The 21173-nt window shown below is 45.3% G+C and overlaps 1 protein-coding gene across 2 annotated transcripts in view; it reads right to left on the reverse strand.

Moving 5' to 3' along the window:
- Positions 1–21173, reverse strand: part of ACTG2 (actin gamma 2, smooth muscle) — a 48301-nt gene that overhangs the window by 8151 nt on the left and 18977 nt on the right. The window contains exons 4-8 of one of the 2 annotated variants that reach the window (XM_010333445.2): positions 18317–18500; positions 8990–9149; positions 7998–8126; positions 3159–3269; positions 2806–2890 (exon numbers count right to left, since the gene is read on the reverse strand). In XM_010333445.2, the coding sequence (XP_010331747.1) occupies positions 2806–2890; positions 3159–3269; positions 7998–8126; positions 8990–9149; positions 18317–18500 (669 nt within the window). Of the gene's footprint in view, positions 1–2805; positions 2891–3158; positions 3270–7997; positions 8127–8989; positions 9150–16670; positions 16778–18316; positions 18501–21173 lie in introns of those variants that run through there. The other variant, XM_010333447.2, reaches the window with a different exon arrangement.

The following is a 21173-nucleotide window of genomic DNA, read 5'->3' on the forward strand; positions in this document are numbered from 1 at the left end:
TAATGACATTTTGGTCAACTATGAACCACATACACAATGGTGGTGCCATAATATAATGAAGCTGAAAAAGTCTTATTGCCTAGTGACATCACAGCTGATGTCATGCCACAGGACAACGCTTTACTCACGGGTTTGTGGTGATGCTGGTGTAAACAACCCTACTGTGCTGCCAGCTGTATGAAAGTACAGCATATACATTATGTACAAAATACTTGATAATAATAATAAATGACTATGGTAGTGGCTTATGTATTTCCTATACTATCCTTTTTTTTTTTTTTTGAGACAGGGTCTCACTCTGTCGCCCAGGCTGGAGTGCAGTGATGAGATCTCGGCTCACTGTAGCCTCTGCCTTTTGGGCTCAAGCAATTCTCCAGCTTCAGCCTCCTGAGTAGCTGGGACTACAGGTATGAACCACGAATGCCTGGCTAGCTTTTTGCATCTTTTGTAGATACAGGGTCTAGCCATGTTGCCCAGGCTGGTCTTGAACTCCTGAGCTCAAAGAGATCTGCCCACCTTGGCCTCCCAAAGTTCTGGGATTACAGGCATGAGCCACCATGCCCAGCCTCTTATATTATGTTTTAAATCATTGTTTTAAAGTGTACTCCTTCTACTTATTAAAAAAAAATGTTGACTGTAAGTCTGGGCGTGGTGGCTCATGCCTGTAATCCCAGCTACTCGGGAGGCTGAGGCAGGAGAATCACTTGAACCTGGGAGCGGGAGGTTGCGGTGAGCCAAAATCGTGCTATTGCACTCTAGCCTGGGCAACAAGAGCAAAACTCTGTCTCAAAAACAAAAAAGTTGACTGTAAAACAGCCTTAGGCAGGTCCTTCAGGAGATATTCCAGAAGGAGGCATTGTTATCATAGGAGATGACAGCTCCATGCATGTTATTAACTCTGAAGACCTTCCAGTGGGGCAAGATGTGGATATGAAAGACAGTGGTATTGATGATCCTGGCCCTGTGTAGGCCTACGCTAATGTTTATGTTTTTGTTTTTACCACAGAAGCTCTAAAAGTAAAATAAATAAATACATTTAATAGAAAAAAGCTTGTAGAATAAAGAATATAAAGAAAGAAAATATTTTTGGCTGGGTGCGATGGCTCATGCCTGTAATCTCAGCACTTTGGGAGGCGAAGGCAGGCAGATCACTTGAGGCAAGGAGTTCGAGATCAGCCTGGCCAACATGGTGAAACCCTGTCTTTACTAAAAAAAGGAAATTAAATAATTAGCCAGGCATGATGGCATGCTCCTATAGTCCTAGCTACTTGGGAGGTTGAGGCGCTAGAAAAAAGAAAATGTTTTGTATTACTGTTATTACAAAAAAAGTAAAAAGGTTTTAAAAATTAAAAAGTTCATAAGGTAGAAAAAGTTATAGTAAGCTTAAGTTAATTTATTATTGAAGAAAGAATACATTTTTTTTTTTTTGAGATGGAGTCTCACTCTGTTGCCTAGGCTGGAGTGCAGTGGTGCGATATCGGCACACTGCAACCTCCGCCTCCCGGGTTCAAGCGATTCTCCTGCCTTAGCCTCCCAAGTATCTGGGATTATAGGTGCTCACCACCACATCCAGCTAATTTTTGTGTTTTAAGTAGAGATGGGGTTTCACCATGTTGGCCAGGCTGGTCTCGAACTCCTGACCTCATGTGATCTACCCACCTCAGCCTTCCAAAGTCCTGGGATTACAGGCGTGAGCTATGGCACCTGGCCAAGAATAGCATTTTTTTTTTTTTTTTGAGATGCAGTTTTGCTCTTGTTACCCAGGCTGGAGTGCAATGGCACGATCTCGGCTCACCGCAACCTCCGCCTCCTGGGTTCAGGCAATTCTCCTGCCTCAGCCTCCTGAGTAGCTGGGATTACAGGCATGCACCACCATGCCCAGCTGATTTTTTTGTATTTTTAGTAGAGATGGGGTTTCACCATGTTGACCAGGATGGTCTCAATCTCTTGACCTTGTGATCCACCCGCCTCAGCCTCCCAAAGTGCTAGGATTACAGGCTTGAACCACCGTGCCCGGCCAAGAATAATATTTTTATAAATGTAGTATAGCCGATATGTACAGTGTTTATAGTCTACAGTAGTGAACAGTAATGACCTAGGCCTTCACATTCTCTTACTACTCACTTGCTGACCCACCTAGAGCAACTTCTAGTCTGGCAAGCTCCATTCACGGTAAGTGCCCTATACAGGTATACCACTTTTTATCTTTGATACCATATTTTCACTGTAACTTTTCTGTTTCAATATGTTTAGCTATACAAATACTTAACCATAGTGTTACAGTTGCCTATAGTGTTAACTATAGTTAAATGCTATACAGGTTTGTAGCCTGGGAGCAGTAGGCCATGCCATACAGGCTGGGCATGTAGAAGGCTACAGCATCTGGGTTTGTGCAAATACAATCTATGATGTTCCCACAGTGATGAAGTCACCTAATGACACACATTTCTCAGAACCTATCACTGTCATTAAGCAATGTGTAACTGCACTTATATTTTCACCACCAGGTTCTCCTCTTTCTGCTTCATGAAGCAGAAACATTCCAGTATTGTTGGAATGTCTGTATGTGTATAAGCTCCTGGAATGATTACTGTGAAGGAAACAGTTCTCACTGGATGTTTTTTCCAACTATACCAGGTTGAGTCACATTTGGCATTCCACATGGGCATTCTCTTATCCCTAAGCAAGATTTTGCCTGGACTTCATCTGTCCCTTTTATTCTTCTGAGCAGGAGCCTCTGCCAGACCCTAGCTTTTCCCTACCTCCCCTGAAGTTAGGAAAGGAATGGATTACAGGATTACTCACCTGTCGTGCGGCCGGAGGCATACAGGGAGAGCACAGCTTGAATGGCAACATACATGGCAGGGACATTGAAGGTTTCAAACATGATCTTAAAGGACAATGAAGAATAAAAGATTATTTGGTGAAAATTACAGCACTTCTTGGCCTTTAGAATGGTTTGTAATCTCATTAAGGGGAGGAACTATGATAGTTTGGTAGTTCTTTATTCTATGCCCCTCCCCCAGGGCCTGGCATGGACTATGGGCATAGCAGGTCGTCAGAGTTCTGTTGCACTGATGTTTGAAGGGGAGAAAGTATCTGGCCAAGCATCCATGTTGCATTCTTGTGCCAGTGCTTAAGTCTTCCTGGCTTCTTACCTGGGTCATCTTCTCCCTGTTGGCCTTGGGATTTAGAGGAGCCTCTGTGAGCAGGGTAGGGTGCTCTTCAGGTGCTACACGCAGCTCATTGTAGAAGGAGTGGTGCCAGATCTAGTGGAGACGAGAGCCAGATGAACCCGGCAGACTCGCAATGGCTAGAAAATTCTGATTGACATTCCCATGCTGGGAGAGTGTGCACTATGTTACACTGGGTGGGGTGGATCTGGAGAGGAGAATGGTCAGCCCTGGAAATTTCTGATTGACATTTAAAGGGTATATTCCTTCTCAACAGGGCCCCACTCAGGACTCAGACCTGGAACCATTATTTCCTATGTGCTATTATTTCCATTTGACCTTTCCTCTTCTTCACTCTACTACAGGCTTTCCTCTGCCTTTGTGCCCTGAGTGATGCAAGGCACGTTGCATCACTCAAGTATTCATTGCTTTCTGCCTTCTGGCGATGTTCGGCTGATAGAAGATACCTGCTGGAGACTGGAAAGTAGGAGGGCAAAAGAAGTCAGGATATATCTCCTGACAATGGCGTGGCCCTCTGTGAGCACAGTTCCTGTTAAGCAGCCCCTCTTCCAGAGCTCAAGCTCTCACTAAGCTCCAATGACACTGCCCTCATGACCTGGCCCCTTCATGTTTAGGGGTGTGAGAGCATCCTCTGTTGCTGGTTCTTGAGTGCCTTGACATCCCTTTGTAGTTGCCTTAACACTATGCACACTTCTCTGTAGGACATTCATTTAACCGGTTGTAAAACCCCAGCTGAGTATACACGTCAATCAATTTCTAAAGCCCAGCTGAGTGTACACTGTCTCCTGCGGAAAATCTGACAGAGACACTTGGGCTCAGTTTTCACCGTCTATTATTGGCCAGGCCGGTGCTTTAAGCAGGGTTTCTCATTGCAGCACTATGACATTTTAGGTTGGATAATTCTTTGTTGTGGGGGGCCAACTGGCATCCCTGGTCTCTACCCACTGGATGCTAGCAGCAGTTTTCCAGTTGTGACCATCAAAAATGTTTCCAGATATTACCAAATGTCCTTTGGGAAGCAAAATCATCCTGGTTAAGAACCACTGCTTAGCCTGAGCAACATAGTGGGGGCCTGTCTCTACAAAAAGATAAAAAATTAGCCGGGCATGGTGGCACCTGCCTTTAAACCCATCTACTCAGAAGGTTGAGGCAGGAGGATTGCTTGATCCCAGGAGGTCAAGGCTGCAGTGAGCTGTGATCATGGCACTGCACTCCAGCCTGGGTGACAGCGTGAAACCCTGTCTCAAAAATAAAAATAAAAAAGAACCACTGTTTTAGAGGAAGTTAATTTCTTCCCGTGTCCAGTTCCCACTTCAGTGATCAAGTACGACCTAAAAGGAGTCTTTCAGAGGGATTGGGCAAAGTGTAGCAAGAACATGGAGCTTTGGTTTCCTCAGAGGTGAGGCACAGGGTCATGTGATGCCACTGGACCCATGTGTTTATGGACCCCCAGTTTTTGTGCTAAGATGGTGGTAAGTGTGTTGAGGGCAGATATGAATCAGACATGGTACCCAATTCTTAGTTGCAAAGTCCAGAGGGGAGGAAAATGGTCAAAAAGACCAAAACAAACACAAAGAAAAACACAAGCCACATTTTAAATGAAGGAAGAGGTAGAGTTATTCATTATCTGAGGGATTTACATGGGCCAGGGCAAAAGAAGGTCTCCAGAGGCTGCTGTGAAAGGCATCCAGGGCAGGCAGAATGTTGAATAGTCCTTTCTTCCTCTCTGGTGTTGGAAGTTTCATTTATTATATATTTCCCCTTCACCTTTTTGCTGGTGCCAAATTGCTTCAACTTTACAATTTATACTGTATTTTATTATATCTCCCTTCATAATTTTAAAAATTCATTTTGTTCTCATAATTTTTGCTTATTTATTTCTGCAAACATACTTTATAATTATGTTGCATAATTTTTATTGGAATGCAATGAGCCTTTAAATTAATTTGAGGACATTTGACACTTTTACCCAATTCAGTTTTTCTTTTTTTTTTTTTTTTTTTTTTGAGACGGAGTTTCGCTCTTGTTACCCAGGCTGGAGTGCAATGGCACGATCTCGGCTCACCGCAACCTCCGCCTCCTGGGTTCAGGCAATTCTCCTGCCTCAGCCTCCTCAGTAGCTGGGATTACAGGCACACGCCACCATGCCCAGCTAATGTTTTGTATTTTTAGTAGAGACGGGGTTTCACCGTGTTGACCAGGATGGTCTCGATCTCTTGACCTCGTGATCCGCCCGCCTCAGCCTCCCAAAGTGCTGGGATTACAGGCTTGAGCCACCGCGCCCGGCTAATTCAGTTTTTCTTTTAAGGCACTGTATATATATATATATATATAGTTATTTATTTATTTATTTTGAGGCAGAGTTTTGCTCATGGTTGCCTAGGCTGGAGTAAATGGCACAATCTCTGCTCACTGCAACCTCTACCTCCTGGGTTCAAGTGATTCTCGTGCCTCAGCCTCCCAAATAGCTGGGACTACAGGCATGTGCTACCATACCTGGCTAATTTTGTATTTTTAGTAGAGACAGGGTTTCACCATGTTTCCCTTGCCTAAGCTGGTCTCAAACCCGGACCTCAGGTGACCCACCCACCTTGGCCTCCAAAAGTGCTGAGATTACAGGCATGAGCCACTGCCCCAGGCCTTTTTAAAAACAATTTTTATTTTTGATAGAGTCTCACTCTGTTGCCCAGGTTGCAGTGCGGTGATACGATCTTGGCTCACTCAAACTTCTGCCTTGTGGGTTCAAGTGATTCTCCTTCCTCAGCATCTGGAGTAGCTAGGACTGCAGGTGCCTACCACCATGCCTGGCTAATTTTTGTATTTTTAGTAAAAACGGGATTTCACCATGTTAATTGGCCAGGCTAGTCTCGAACTCCTGGCTTCAAGTGATCCACCTGCCTCAGCCTCCCAAAGTGCTGGGATTACAGGCATGTGCCACTGTGTCCAGGCTTAAGGCACATAATACATTTTTAAGGGTTTCTTTAGAGTTCACACATTGTCACTACTGTGAATAAAATATTTTGTCTATTATGTTTTCCTTCCTTCCTTCCTTTTTTTTTTTTTTTTTTAAGACAGGGTCTCACTATCACCGAGGCTGGAGGGCAGTAGTGTAAACACAGCTCACTGCAGCCTCCACCACCTGGGCTCAAGTGATCCTCCTGCCTCAGCCTCTTGAATAGCTAAGACCACAGTCATGTGTCACCATGCCCAATGAATTTTTAAACTTTTATTTTGTAGAGATAGGCTCTCATCATGTTGCCCAGGCTGGACTCAAGCCATCCTCTTGCCTTGACTTCCCAAAGTGTTGGGATTAAACTGCATCTGGCCTCTATTATGAGTTTTTTTGTTTTGTTTTGTTTTTGAGATGGAGTCTCACCCAGGGTAGAGGTACAGTGGCGTGATTTTGGCTCACTGCAACCTCTGCCCCTGGGGTCAAGCGATTCTCCTGCCTCAGCCTCCTGAGTAGCTGGGAGATGTCCACCACCACACCCAGCTAAATTTTTTATTTTTAGTAGAGATGGGGTTTCACCATGTTGACCAGGCTGGTGTCGAACTCTTGGCCTCGTGATCCACCCACCTCAGCCTCCCAAAGTGCTGGGATTACAGGCATAAGCCACGGCACCCAGCCTATTATGTTTTTAGATTAGATACTGTTAGATAAATATGAATCATATGTATCACTTATTGAGCACATAAGTATGTTCTGTGCCTTGGGATTATACTAAACATTTACCTAATTCAATCTCCAAAGCAACCTAATGCACAAAGTATTTTTATCTTCACTTTACAATTGGGAAAACTAAGACTTATAGAGTGGGATTTGCACCTGGATTTGCCACCATTCCTTCTAATGTCTGCGCTCTTCCCCACTCCACTGTATAATGTGAAATCTATTGCATTTTATGTGCAGTACTTATCTCACAGCGAGTGACTCAATCTAGGATTTAGAGAAAAGTATAAGTGAATTACAATGAGGAATTCAAATAGACATTCCTCATTTCCAGTTATAGTCTGCTCAATAAGCCCTATATCACATTTCCAAAGACAGTCGTTGCAGAAATAAGAACTCCTAGCCAACTCTCAGCAGAATTAATCAAAAGAATATTAGCAAGGCTCTATTAGCATTTTACACACATAGTTTGTTTATCATGAGCTCCACCATTTAAAAATTCCTCTCCCCCTCCCCGCCATATTTTCTTAAACAAAAAGGCTTCTGAAACCCTGAGAGACTTCTACTTAAAAATTTTCAGTGGAGACTCATCATCATAATCTAGCATCAGTTCACCTATGTGAAGTCATGACGGGGAAGATAAAAATGAAAGATGGCTGTTTGCCTCTCTTGAGGCAGTGCCAGCATTTTAAAGAAGGGGTGAGCAATGGCCTGAGTAAATATTGCAGGAAAAGATGATCATGGGGATTAGGCAGGGACATGTACCCTGATGCCAAGACAGGGAGTTAGGAACCTACTGTTGGTTAATGAGGAGCTACTGAAGATTTCTGAGGAGGTGAGTGACATGAGCTGACCTGTGTTTAGAAAGATCAGCTTTGCAGCAGTGTAGAGAATTAATTTGGTGAATGAGGGCAAGAGACCAAGAAATCAGCCAGGAAGCCATTGTAGTAGTCCAGGGAGAGATGTTGGCAGCCTAGGTTGGAGAAATGGTTGTGGGGCTGAAAAGAAAGGAAAGACAGAAGTGAGAAGCATTTTAGGGGGAGAGTTGACAGAGCACAGTGGCCTATGGATATGAGGGTCATGATGATGGGTGATCATTAAAGCAGGCTTATTAAGGGGGAGTCTACAGATACCTTCTCCATGTCATCCCAGTTGGTGATGATGCCGTGTTCAATGGGGTATTTGAGAGTTAGGATCCCTCTCTTGCTCTGAGCCTCATCCCCCACGTAGCTGTCTTTCTGGCCCATTCCCACCATCACACCCTGCAATGCAAAGAGAAGACAAATGAATTGGCTGAGGGCTCCACACAGAGGGATTCAGGTGCTGGAAGGTCTCTGAAGGATGAGGATGGAAAACATAGCCTTTCTTCCCCTGGAAACAAGATAGCAGGAGACAGAATGGAGCAGATACCAGTGAATATGGAGGTGACAGGAAGAGAAGGTGGAGAATTTCTTGTGGGTTGGCCTTCCTTCTTTCTCTTCAGACAATGTTGTTTTTTTGAGATAAAACAAGCCACACCCATATATTTCTTCCCCTCATCCTACTACACACAGATACACATGCAAATACACACATACACACACACACATACACACACAAGTTGTACACTCACTCTCCTCAAATCCCCTGTGCCTGCACTTTTAGATCTCCAAATCTTTGTTATTCTCTCCACCTGCTGAAATCCTTCTAATTCTCAGATATTCCTTTTTCTGTAATGCCTTCCCCTTCCTGTGAAATATTTTGCCTCTATTACAGCCCATGATCTCTGGTCAGTTATGTTTATTTCTTCACAAAATGCAGATTTCTTGAAGGTAAGAGGCTTGTTCAATTGCATACAATTTAACTTTTCCAAACCCAGCAACTTCCCAAATTTAAACTGGGCATAATGGTGTCATTGTGTGCCTGATGGATATTGGTTTGGCACTGGATATTTCTATTTAAAGGGTCCTGCTCTATCAGTTAATCAGAAAAGAACTCCCTACACCTGGTGTGCATGCACACACACACACACACACACACACACACACACACACTCCCCTAACCCTAACCCCCAGCTCAGCAGAGTATCCACAGTGCAGTGCTTACTCCTAGTGGCTCAAAGCCTGGCAGCTGGATGCACACACACCTGGTGTCGAGGGCGGCCCACGATAGAGGGGAAGACAGCCCGGGGGGCATCATCTCCTGCGAAGCCTGCCTTGCACAGGCCAGAGCCATTGTCACACACAAGTGCAGTGGTCTCCTCTTCACACATGGTGTGTGGCCGAGTGAGCTGGGGACTGGAGCACCTTGAGGTTTGGGGAAGAAAAGAACTAGTCAGCCACTTGTCAAATCAGTTTGGAGACAGTTTCTTGCCTTTGGGCCTGACCCTACCTGCAACCAGGGCACATTTCCAGGAAGGACAGGCATGGGCTTGGCCTCCCACTCTCTGGCAGTTGAACCTCCTCCCTCTACCCTGAATTGAGAATTGTGTCCACCCAAAAATTCATGTTGAAGTCCTAACCCCCAGTACCCAGAAGGTGACTGTATTTGGAGATAGGGTCTTTCAAGAGGTAATTAAGTTAAAATGAGATTAATGCAATATGGCTGTCATCCAATATGACTACTCCAGTAGGATGGGTGTCTTTATAAGAAGAGGAAATTAGGATCCAGATGCATGCAGAGGGTAGGCCATGGGAGGACACAGTGACAAGGTGGCCATCTATAAGCCAAAGAAAGAGGCTAAAAGTTCTGGAAGAACACCTAGCAAACTGATCATCATGATTACCTCTGGGAGTGTGGAGAGGAACTGGGAGGGGAAGTGCTGGGTTATGTCTATAATATTTTAGTTTTTTTTACAAGGAAGCTGCATTTGCATATAGCTTATATAATTAAAATTCAATAGCATAACATATCACTAAAGAAAAAAAATAGGCAGTGGTTAAACATAGGTGAAATGTACACTTCTAAGGGTAGAAGCACTGTGACGAGGAAGGAGTGGAGTGCAGTGAGTCGAGATCACGCCACTGCACTCCAACCTAGGTGACAGAGCATGACTCTGCTTCAAAACAAACAAACAAACAAACAAACAAACAAACAAACAATTTGAAGACTAAAAGGAAGCCTTTCCCAGTTATGTTCAAAGCAGGGCTCACACTAGGGGAGAGGCCTGCTGTGACTTCTTAAATCCAGTTTTGCCTCTGTCTCTATTGATACTTACGTCTCCCATGGCCCCAGTGATGAGTCCTTACACTCTAACCAGCCCACAGAGTTCAGAATAGGATATCCTTCTTGATAAAGCCTCGTGCTAAGCAATAATACAATTAGGTGTATTTGCAGCTGCCTCAGTCAGTGTCAGTGAGGAGACAGCAATGTGTCTCAGGGCTCTGCTCTTGATTCTTTCTCATGTGACATTTTTATAAATGAATTGGATGAAAATATAAAGCACAGGTTGATCAAGTTTTCAGATAAAACAGCTGGAAGAGGGAGTAATATTAAATACATTGGGTGAAAGAATAAAAAAAATCCAAGAAGATCTCAAAAAGCAGAGAAAATGAGCTGAATCAAACAAGTTTTTTTTTCTTTTTTTTGAGATGTGGTCTTGCTCTGTCACCCAAGCTGAAGCACAGTGGCAAGAACACAGCTCACTGCAGACTCGACCTCCTGAGCCCAAGCTATCTTTTCATCTCAGTCTCCCAAGAGGCTGGGACTACAGGCATGCCCTACTATGCCCGGCTGATTTAAAAAATTTTTTCTGTAGAGATGGGGTCTCCCTCTGTTGCCTAAGCTGGACTTGAACTTCTGGGCTAAAGTGATTCTCCTGTCTCAGCCTCCCAAAGTGCTGAAATTACAAGCGAGCCACCACACACAGCCAAGGTTAAATGTGATAAAATGAATATGAATTCCTATATTGTGGGTTTCAATAGCCAAACTATGAAAGCTCTTGTTTAGCCTCTGTGAGCAGGACTTGGTGTCTTGTTGACTCTCAGCAGTATGCCATGGCAGGATAAAAGCTACCTCTGCCCTTAGCTGGGGTACTGTGTATGTTTCTTGGGGCCACCCTTGCTGGCAAAGGTATGGAGAAGTGGCTTCACATTCACTGCTGGTGAGTGTCAAATTGTACTACTCTTCTGAAAGGGAATTTGAAAATACTTATTAAAAGCCTTAGATGTACATACCTTTTGACTCCACAAACGTACTTTTAAGAATCTATCTTTGTGAAACAGTCATGGGTGAATGAAAAGATTTGACCTGTTTTTCACACCTTTGTTTAAAATGATCAAAATTAGGAACAATGTCAATATCAAAAAAAAAAAAAAAGTTACTGAATAATAAATAAGTTGACTTGCAAACTAATTGCTGGAAGGAAGGAGAAACTAAAATATTTAATGCAATAGAAAAAGTGCAAGTTGCTTTGGTAGGTGAAACAGCAGTATGTTCAGTGCTTCCATTTTTGGTAAAAATGGATTTTTAATTTTAAAAAACATGGAGTCTTCCACATATATTATCTATTTAATCCTCAAAACAGCCCTCAGGGAAGATATCTTTAATTCCATTACATAGATTTGGAAACCAAATCTCAGAGAAGGTAAAGAACTTAGCCAGAGATCCCCTCACTGAGAAGACACTGGGAGAGGCAGGCCTGGCACCCACTGAGGACACTTCCCAAGCCTGAGATGTGCCTTCCTTGCTACTTGGGGGAACCGTCATAACTTCTCCATGTTTGGTGTTTTTGCTTCAGCCTGTCTATCCAGAGCTGTTGGCAGCAAACACCCTAAAATAAAAGGGTCTGTGTTGTTTTCTCTCTATGAAATGGAGTCCCTCCTGTGCCAGGGCCATGCCAGGATTTACTTTTACAACCCCAACATCTAACTGGCTGTTTAACACATAGGCGGTGCTATGGCCTGAATGTTTGCCCCCTTCAAAACTCACATTGAAATTTAGTTACCTATTTTAACAGGCGGGCTCTGCCCTCTTGAATGGATTAATGTCCTCCTCAGGAATTTTATATATATATATGGGCTAATTTGGTCCCTTCTTGCTCTCTCTTGCCCTTCTGCCACACGAGGGCACAGCAACAAGGCACCATCTTGGAAGCAGACTCTGGGCTCTCACCAGACAGACACTGAATCTGCTGGTATCTTGATCTGGGACTTCCCGGCCTCCGGAACTTTGCGAAATAAATTTCCGTTGTTTATAAATAACCCAGTCTCACATATTCTGTGGTAGCAGCAAGCATGGATTAAGACAGTAGGTGTTCAATAATGTTGAATGACAATCTCACCATATGAGGGGTCCCCTCCCAGAGCTGGTGTGCCATGCTGCCCCTGGGATCCCCCAGTCCCCACACTCCAGCCTCATGATGGTTCCATCACAAGGGCCTGACTTACAGTCACATGGCACAGTTTTCTCTCCAAGCTGGCCAGTGAACAGCAGTGCTGCCCTGTTCTAGCAGGTGGTCCACCTTGAGGGAAAAGCAACCGCCAAAGTGAGGAAGTAGCCAAAGAGGCAAAGCTGTACTCCGTGACCGTCTCCCTCTAGGGTCCCCTCAGCGTCCCCCTCTCCTGTGTAACTTGCAGTTCAAGCCTGTCTGGCTTTTCAGTGAGCCCTTTTGTCTCTCTCCCCAACCTCACTCTGGCATTTCCCACACACAGAAAGAGAGAGAGCCTGGGACTTTGTTTCCAATGCAGAGCAGCAGCTGAGGCAAGCCACAAGGTGACTTGAAGCTGTCAACGACGCTGTTCTGCAGCACTTGAGGTGGCTTGGAGCCCGCTGTTTCGAAGGCAAAACCCAGTGCAAAGTGAGGGCAGGGAAAGCAGGGGAGGGCTGGTGGAGCTGCGCCTCTGAAGGGCCCCACGCTGCTCTGGGAAGGAGTTCACCCTGGAGCTAGACTCCTGGACCGTCTCTGCCAGGAGAAATTCTAAACTTTCCTCAGCTGTTTTCTGGTAATTTGTGGCTAGACTCGAGCATGTCAGCTGAACCAGAGCCAAAGTCACTGTGGTTTCCTGGGGTCACAACCGCTTCATGCTGGCAGGGAGCAGAGAAAGTTGTTCTAGCTCTTTCAGCCTGAACGACAGCTGGGCTTCATTGATGCTCTCACTGACTCAGGAATGAAGCTTTTATTCCCCTTGCCCCAGAGGTGGCCAGAAACAAAAGACAAAATGAGTGCAAGTCATCTGCTCATTCACCCGTCTCCCTGGCCACCCCAAACCCAATGTGAGGGCAGAGCTGTTAAAATCCACCCTCCCCAGCACCCGGAAGGAGACAAGTTTGGCTCTGGACCTCCTCTCACTGCTCCTTCCTTTACCCTCTTCTCCCTCCTGGCACCCTCTTTCACAGCCCAGTCCCTTCGTCCTTTCCTGGGCCTTAGTTTCCTCCACTAGAAAATGGAAATGATGGTGTCTATCTCACAAGATAATGGAATGGAAATGAAGGTGCCACAGACACTGTAAATCAGGGTAGGCAAACTCTGCCTGTTTCTGTATTACCTATATCTCAGAATGTTTTTATTCTTTTTCTTTCTTTCATTCTTTTTTTTTTTTTTTTTTTTTGAGAGATAGGGCCTCACTCTGTCACCTAGGCATTGAGTGCAGTGGCACCATCAAGCTCACTGCAGGCTTGAACTCCTGAGCTCAAGGATCCTTTCTAGTAGTAGCTGGGATGGCAGGCATGTGGCTGGCATGGCCACTACATTCTGCTTATTTCAAAAAATTTTTTTTGTAGAGACAGGGTCTTGCTATGTTGCCCAGGCTGGTCTCAAACTCCTGGCCTCAAATCGTCCTCCCAAAGTGTTGGGATTACAGGTGGGAGCCACTGCGCCCAGCCTTATATGTTCAAATGGTTGAGGAAAAAAGCAAAAGACAAATACTACTTCATGATCCTTGGAGATTATATGACATTCAAATCTCAGAGTTGAATAAGTAAAGTTTTACCGAAACACAGCCATACCCATTCACTTTCATATTATCTATGGCTGCTTTTGTTACAATGATAGAATTGAGCACTTGTGACAGGGACATTCAGGCTCTGAAAGCCTAAAATATTTACTATCTGGGTCTCTACAGAAAAAGTTTCTCAACCCCTGTCGTCAAGGGCTGTAAAGAATAATAATTCTTACTAATCTTTCTTACTCTTCTCCATCAAAACTTGCTCCCAGGATGAAGCCTGTCATATTGAAAGGAATTGAACGATCCATTTCACACATCAATGACTATTGAAAATGGAATTTATGTCAGTTCTCAAAGACATTTTCATTCTGACAGAAAATGTTAGGCCTAAAAGGAAGGCCTGTGCGATGATGAGATTTCAAACAATAGTTGGGGACAGGTTTTTGGGTGAGAGCTTCAAGTGTCATGTAAGCAACTGCCTCTCTGCCTTTCATTATTTGCCTACACATATATACAAACCATCAGAAACCCTGGCAGGGAGAAATCATCTATGAAAAACACTGCCATGGTGGAAAACTCTAAAAGCCCCTCTAATTAACTTTGGGGTATCATCACTGGGTTCATATACATACAGGAGTTCAATTAAACACAACTCTGCTGAGTAATATTTTGGATCCTCCAGAATTTGTTGTGGGTGCCCTCTCTTCTGGCTGTTACCCAGACTCCCATTCACTCCCCTGCTCCACTCCTATCCAGACCCCTCTCTTGAGCTCTAGACCTGCAGAGCATGCTGTGCATCTGCCCCCCAAACCCACCAGCACCCCAACTCCACACCTTCAGGACTGCTCTCCTCATCACCAGCCTCTGCCTGGAGCCGCCCTCAGAGACTCCCACCACCCACCCTGTGCCCACGCCCAATGCCCTGGTGCCACCCTCTTCACTCCCAACCTATCACCAGCCCCTCTTCTATCTCCACGCCACTCATGCCACCAGCTCGAGACCACCACACGCTGCAGTAGCACTCTTGCCCTGTTCCAGTCCACTCTCCTTACAGCTGCCAAAGCAGCCCCTTCAACAGACACCCTCCAGATTAAAACCCTTCCGTGGCTCCCCATAGCCTGATCCTTCAGCGTCTAAAGCCTTCGTAATCCAACCCCGCTGACCTCTTTGAATTTAGTTTTATCTGATTCCTGCCTTGCCATCTAAACTCAGTGGAGGTGAGCCACTTGAGTCCCAAAGACCATGCTTCCTCTTTACCAGGACTACCTTACTTCAGCACCCAGCTCAGGCACCTCTTCCTTCAGGAAGTCTTCCCTGATAACTCCTGGGCTGAGTGATGGGCTCCTTCTGGCCTTTACCTCTTTCATGTACTTATTTGCTCCATGGTTCTCATTTGTTTATCTGTCTCTTCCAGTAACTGCAGAAGCCCCTCCAATGTCCCTAAGGAGCAGGGATAGTGCCTGGTCCACAATAAGTGCTCAATAAATGTTGGCAGAATGTGGAAGAGGAAAGAGGAAAGCTGTCTCACCCCAAGGTCATGATGTCACACTGCCCATCCTGTTTTCTCAGGCCTGTCATGTAGCATTTTACTGCTTATTGCAGTTTCTCCAGGACCCATCCATCTGTCACAGGAAGCTCTGCCTCTTTTCAGCCCAAGGGTTAGTATTAGAGTCCAAACCCACATTCAAGTAATTGAAGTGAGCACTTAGAGCCTCCCTGTACAAAGTGTCTTCCCAGACCAGCAGCCTCAGCATCACCTGGGAGCTTGTTAGAAATTCCAAGTATCAGGCCTGATCTTGGCCTACTGGAATCAGAATCTGGGGTAGGGCATAGGGCAATCTGTGTTTTAACAAGCCCTCCAGGTGATTCTTAAAGTTTGAGAACTCAGGCCAAGCCCTGACAGCCTTGAGCTGAGTGCTGTGTATATGCATTCTCTCATTTAATTATCACACCATCGCCAAGTAGATATTATTCTTGCCACCATTTTACAGGTGAGGAAACTGAGGTCGCTCAGTAACTTGGTTAGTCTGGCAGTTTGCCTTCAAGGCCTGCACCGCCACACCAGCCTGCCTCTTCTGTGAAGAGATGCTAGTGAATTCTGACGCTGAATGTGGAAGTGGCCCCTTAGTCTCATCTTCCTCTTAATTCTTTGTGTGTGTGTGTCTGTGTGTGTTGGGTGGGTTGTGGGGAGTAATGACATCCATAAATTGTTTCACAGTTGGGTGTGAGTCTTTTGGATGAGTGGCTGAACGTCTCTAGGCCTCACTCAATAGCCTCATCCTAGAAGAATGAACTAGATGGGTCCCAAGTTCCTTCTACCCTAAAACCTCATGATGCTACAGGGCAAGTGGGATTTTCCCCCTCCCCCAATAATCCTAGAGCCTTCAAGGACTACAAAACCCCTCCATTCTCCTCAGTCAAGCACAAATCAGAAGACAGAGAGAGACCCACATGGGAACTGAAAAAAATACCCTCCCATTCCCAGCACAGACATTTCAGGGACTAAACCGCTCACAGGCACCAGAACCACTGTTGGCTTTGCCTCAAACATTCTGAAAAGAAGCTGTTTTTCTGCAAAGTATCTGATCCCCTAAAACAGCCTCCCAGACATTCTGACCCAAGACAAAGGACATAAGGGTGTGGATCTGCACTGGCCCTGGGGAGCAGGGCTAGTAGAATCTGCAGGCATTATATCCCACCGGCCCCCAGTCCAAGGCAGGGAGCACAGTTCCAAGCTGCCCCTGCCCCAGGATGTCCCATGGCCAGAGATGCCTTTTCCCAGCAGGCCACAGTATGCTTGCAGGTGCCGCTGCCCACCAAGGGCCCTGGCGTGTGATCTGGACCAGCGTCACAGAAGCCAGGCCAATCTGAAGGCACCTCCCGCACCCAGGAGGCCAGGCAGCCCCAGAAAGGAAGAGACGGCAAAAGCCATACAGTACTCACTGAGGGTATGAGAGGTTCTTCTCCCAGTGACTGAGGGCTGGTGTGTCTTTGGCATGAATACCAGAGCAATATAAAACCCCAGAGGCGGATCTTCTTTAAACAAAGTCCCTAAAAAGGCCAGCTGACGGTGTGTTAGCAATATTACCATATAAGGTGGTTTTTTCAATAAATTGCCTTGGGGGTAGTAAAGGGGGGTGGATAGAGTGAATTATCATTTGAAAAATGTATGCAAAAGGACTCAGTGGCAACAGCCCCGGTGCTGGTAGATTTGTTCCTTTTATGCTGCACTTGCATAAACAAAACTCACACCAGGCCTTATAAGCTTCCCAGAGTGAGACCAGATGCAGCTGTGCTCCTGGAGTGAGAACCATACCAAGAATGGCAGTGGGCCTCCTCTGTCCACACCTCCCTCCTCAGGCCCTGCCGCATGCTGCCTTGGTCTGCCTGGGTGTCCCAGGCACTGTCCCCAAAACGGGTGCAATTGTGCCTTGTCTGGCATGAGCCTGGGACCAAGGAAAGCTGAAGGGAAATGCCATCTGCACCCAGGAAAGAAATCCTGTGTGCCCTTCTCACCTGTTGCACCTTGCCACAAGCTCCTAACCCCTAGGCTGAGTTCTCTGAGGGTCTCAGGACACCTTAAGCTTCCTGTGGAACTTCATTCTCTCTTGGCTCCTTCCTGGATTTCCTCTACCAGTCTCTAAATATAGAGAATACAGACCTAGGGACCTGCTTCAGGATTGAGACACACCTAACAAGACTCCCGGTCTGTAGGATTTTCCACAGTCCTGTGGTTCTTGAGCTTCTACTTTTTTTTTTTTTTTTTTTAATTAGACAGGGTCTTGCTCTTGAACTCCTGAGTTCAAGCAATCCTCTCGCCTTGGTCTCCCAAAGTGCTGGGATTGCAGGCCTGAGCCACCATGCCCGGCTGGTTCTTGCTCTTCTTTGTGTAATTCATGTACTCTCCTTAGGTAGCTGGTTCATTTCCCACATTATCAGCTACCAGTTCTGTGGTATTACTTTCAACTCCACATTCCCATGGTCCCCATCCCGCACCCTGATCCAGACTAAAATAATCAATTGCCTATTGGACATCCCAATCCAGATGACTCTCCAGCTCTTTAAACTCATCCTGTTTAAATCTGAACCCTTCTTACCTACCCTTAAAGCTGCTGTGCCTCCTGGGTTACCAACCTCTGAGTCGGTCCCCTCAGCCCTTTAAGCTAGATGCCAGTCAGTCTAATCAGCCAGTTGAGAACCCTCTCTCTCCCTCATGCTCCCACAACCACCTGGGTACCACAGCCTGGTGCTCTCCCCATCAGAAATGCCCTCAGTTCTGGATCTTCCCCTCCATCCCTGCTGGCCTGCACTACCTCAGGTTCCACTCCTATATGGCCTGGAGTGGGGCACAGCTTCCTGACTGCCTTCCTGTTCCATCTTCAACACAGAGGTTCCCAAAGCATGGGACCACAAGAACACAGCAACAGCGTGGCATGGGAGTGTGCTCACAATGCAGATTCTCAGGCGTCACCTAGACCTACTGAATCAGAAACTCTGGGAGTGGGCCTCAGCCATCTCTGTTTCTCAAACTTTCCCCACCTGGTGCCCAGGATACCCCCACTTCCACAGAAGAAGCATGCATTGCATACCTGCTAAGTGCACTGGGAGTTCCAGGTGGTTTGGGGTGGCCTGGTGCAATGGCTTGGTGCAGGTCTGACTTCCTCATTAACTGAAAATTGATGCAGGATGAGGTGTGAATGAGGAGTGTCCTCTGCTGAGAGAGCCCAGAGGAAAGATTAAAGAAGGCTTTGCATGATGACCTGCAGGTGTTCCCTGTGGAGAAGGAACACTTTTGTCATTGTAAGTTTCATTTACTCATCATTTGACCACTGGCCTGTGTGTTTAGTGCTTAAGTGCCCTGTGGGAAGCTTCCTGAGCCTTTCACGTTCCTGGAAAAGCCTTCACTGGGGATTCTGGAGGGAAGAAGACTCCTTTTCTGGAGCTGTGCTGCATAGAAGGTGGCAGTGGATGAGGTGTGAGCTGTCCCAGCATGGACAGGGAGCTCTCAGTCCCAACTGGCCAAGGCAGGTAGCTCAACGCTAAGTGACAGGATCATAAGCCTCCACCTCTGAGTCTCTCTTCGTGTGTGGCAATGAGGCCAGGGCAAGGACAGGGTGCCAATCTCCCTTGACCTGATCATGGGTCTAGAGGGGGGCATCCTTTCCCTTCTCCAAGTAAGGGTTGCTTCACAGATGAGCTTTCTTCTAATCACTCAGCACCAAGGTCAGGGTGCAGATGGGGACACCTTGCCCTTACGGATATTCACCTCTTAGTTGGCACAGCCAGCCGATAAACAACAAAAAGGCACTGGTTGTGATCTAGGCTCCAAACAGCCCAGAGACCAGAAAGCAGGGACTAACTGAATAAACTGAAGCTCTGAAGACATGCTTAGGGGGCGATCAGAGGTGGGGGAGGTTACACCAGGTACTTGGTTTTTTATATTTAACATTTTTTCCTGGTTTCAAAAATTCAATGCAAAAAATTCAAAAAATACAAAAATGTGGCCAGGTGTGGTAGCTCATGCCTGTAATCCCAGCACTTTGGGAGAACAAGGTGGGCGGATCATGAGGTCAAGAGATCAAGACCATCCTGCCAACATGGTGAAACCACATCTGTACTAAAAATACAGAAATTAGCTGGGCATGGTGGCACACTCCTGTGGTCCCAGCTATTCGGGAGGCTGAGGCGGAAGAATCGCTTGAACCCAGGAGGCAGAGGTTGCAGTGAGCTGAGATTGCGCCACTGCACTCCAGCCTGGTGACAGAGCAAGACTCCGTCTCAATAAAAAAAAAAAAAAAATTACAAAAATGTGTATTTTAGAAAGCAAGTGTTCCCAATAATCCCACTTAGCTCTAAGTGACCTAAGTCAGAGAAGGCCACTGTTAACAGCAATAGAATATCTATTTAAAAAATAATTTTTCTCCAGATTTTTTCTAACATTTTAATATTATTTTACAAAAATGGGATTATGTCATTTCATATGTTTTTACAACTGTTCTGAAACTTGTCATGTTCTCTTAATAATACTGTTGAATGTCTTTCAAAATCAGTTCATATAATTTTTAAACTCTTGGCGTTTCCCATAGTAGGGAAAATACCATAAATTATTTGACCAATATCCTATGATGGGCTCTTGAGTCATTTCCAGGTTTTTTTACTCATGCAAACACTGCTAACATTAATAATACTTTGTACATGTGCCTTTGTACACATGTGGAAGTATTTTCATATGGTAAATTTGTTAAAGTGGAATTGTTTGATCAAGTAAGCACATGTGAAATATTGATGGAAACTGCCAAGTTGTCTTTCAAAAATTTATACCAATTTACACTCCTGCCAAGAGAGTATGAGACCACCTCCCTCTACATGTTATTTCAGACAGTTAGCATTAACATGGGGTTTTTTTTGTTTTGTTTTGTTTTGTTTTGTTTTGTTTTTAGGGCATTGCATTTGTTTATTACATTTAGAAACATGTCAATTTTCATATGACTGGCTACCTTAGAACTGTTTTGGTTTTTTCCCCAATTACAAAAGTAATATATGCAATGGTTGAAAAAAAAAAAAAAGGAAAATATACAAACTAGGTGTTCACATTGAGTTGTTTCCTTGAGTGGGCAGTTGTCCAAATGAGCCACTCTGCTTGTCTGGTTCTCCTTGTGTCCAGATGAACCATGTGGAACATTGGCAATTATCCATCTTTTAACTGTTTCCTAATCGGGAAGGAGAAACTTAGCATCTTCTTGTTTTAAAATTATTATTATTACTGAGGCAGGGTTTTGTTCTGTTGCCCAGACTGGAGTGCAGTGGTACAATCACATCTCACTAGAGCCTTGACTTTCTGGGCTCAGGTGATTCTCCTGCCTTAGCCTCCATGTAGCTGGGATTACAGGCATGCGCCACCCTGCCCAGCTAATTTTTTTTTTTTTTTTTTTTTTAAGAGACAGGGTGTTATCATGTTGACCAGGTTGGTCTTGAACTCCTGGTCTCAAGCGATCCAACAGCTTCAGCCTCCCACGGTGTTGGAATTACAGGCATGAGCCACTGCACCCAGCCTAAAATTAAAAGTTAAAATTATGTGGTAACTAATGAGAATGAACACGTTTGTCTTAGGTTAACTTTTCTTCTTTTTTTTTTTTTTTTTTTTTGAGACAGTCTCCCTCTGTCGCCCAGGCTGGAGTGCAGTGGTGTGACCTTGGCTCACTGCAACATCTGCCTCCTGGGTTCAAATGATTCTCATGCCTCAGCCTCCCAAGTAGTTGGGATTACAGGTGTGCGCCGCCATGGCTGACTAATTTTTGTATTTTATTTTTTTTCATAGAGATGGGGTTTCGCTATGTTGGCCAGGCTGGTCTGGATCTCCTGACCTCAGGTGATCTGCCTTCCTTGGCCTCCCAAAGTTCTAGAATTACAGGCGTGAGCCACTGTGCCTGAACTTCTCTGAAAATG

The sequence above is a fragment of the Saimiri boliviensis genome, chromosome 1 (assembly GCF_048565385.1).
Source record: "Saimiri boliviensis isolate mSaiBol1 chromosome 1, mSaiBol1.pri, whole genome shotgun sequence".
NCBI lineage: Eukaryota > Metazoa > Chordata > Mammalia > Primates > Cebidae > Saimiri > Saimiri boliviensis.